This window comes from Acanthisitta chloris, unplaced genomic scaffold (assembly GCF_000695815.1).
Source record: "Acanthisitta chloris isolate BGI_N310 unplaced genomic scaffold, ASM69581v1 scaffold35955, whole genome shotgun sequence".
NCBI classification, from domain to species: Eukaryota; Metazoa; Chordata; class Aves; order Passeriformes; family Acanthisittidae; genus Acanthisitta; species Acanthisitta chloris.
The window spans coordinates 9137-9998 of NW_008673828.1; the positions used below are offsets into that span (position 1 = coordinate 9137).

The following is an 862-nucleotide window of genomic DNA, read 5'->3' on the forward strand; positions in this document are numbered from 1 at the left end:
CCTCAGCCTGTCCTCACAGGGGAGATGCTCCAGTGCTCTTAGCAACCTCTCCAGCCTGTCCAGGTCCCTCTGAATGTCCCATTCTTTCCCTCCAGCTGTGACTGCCCCACACACTTGGTGTGGTCAGAGAACTTGCTGAGGGAGCAGTGCACATACTCCAGTATGCGAGGCCTGGGACAGCAGCCAGTTAAAATTCACACCTTACAAGGACCTAAAAGCCTGTGACCAAGTATTTGTTTAGTAAGAATCACTAGTTAAGGAAAGGCTTTTACATTAAGGACTTCAACTTGTGCCTTGTCAACTGGATGTAAATGGCAATTAATGCATCCATGTTCACAAGCTGATTTCAAGGATCTGATTCTCATAGAGTCCCTCTACACTGCTCCCATGTGGTGCAGGATATGAATGAGAGAGGAAATACATTTGTATAGTATTCCAGAGAAACTCATCTCCAATACTCTGCTTACTTGAGTTTTCTGCAGACATGTCCCAAGTTGTTCAGCAAAGGCTCCCACTTATCCACTGTCACCTGCAAGAAAGGCAACAATTCAAGGAACTGCACATTTCCACACTGCATCTTAGCTACTTTAAAACCCTAGCCCAGCATGCAAATGAACACGGCATTTCATTCATGACCAAGAAAAATACCACAAGCATTTAAATGTCCTTACAAAACATACATTTAAGCTCAAAACATTTATTCAATAACTCATTTTTCTACTTTTTTTCATTCCCAAAGCCAATTAAATTTCTCAGTGACCTTTCTTTAAAGGGTCAAGGAAAACTTGGATGTAAACCAAACAAAACTGTTTTCTACTTAACTAGAAACCACTCGTGTCAAGTCTCAGCCTAGAAGCACTGA

The 862-nt window shown here is 42.2% G+C and overlaps 1 protein-coding gene across 1 annotated transcript in view; it reads right to left on the reverse strand.

Moving 5' to 3' along the window:
* The window catches only part of LOC103802601 (cell division cycle protein 16 homolog), a gene marked incomplete at its 5' end in the record, with an annotated part of 6235 nt that extends 5706 nt beyond the window's left edge, over window positions 1-529 (reverse strand). Inside the window, one exon of the mRNA XM_009075099.1 lies at window positions 468-529. Within this exon, the coding sequence (XP_009073347.1) occupies window positions 468-529 (62 nt within the window). The remainder of the gene's footprint in view (window positions 1-467) is intronic.
* Between the last annotated feature and the right edge of the window lie 333 nt (window positions 530-862).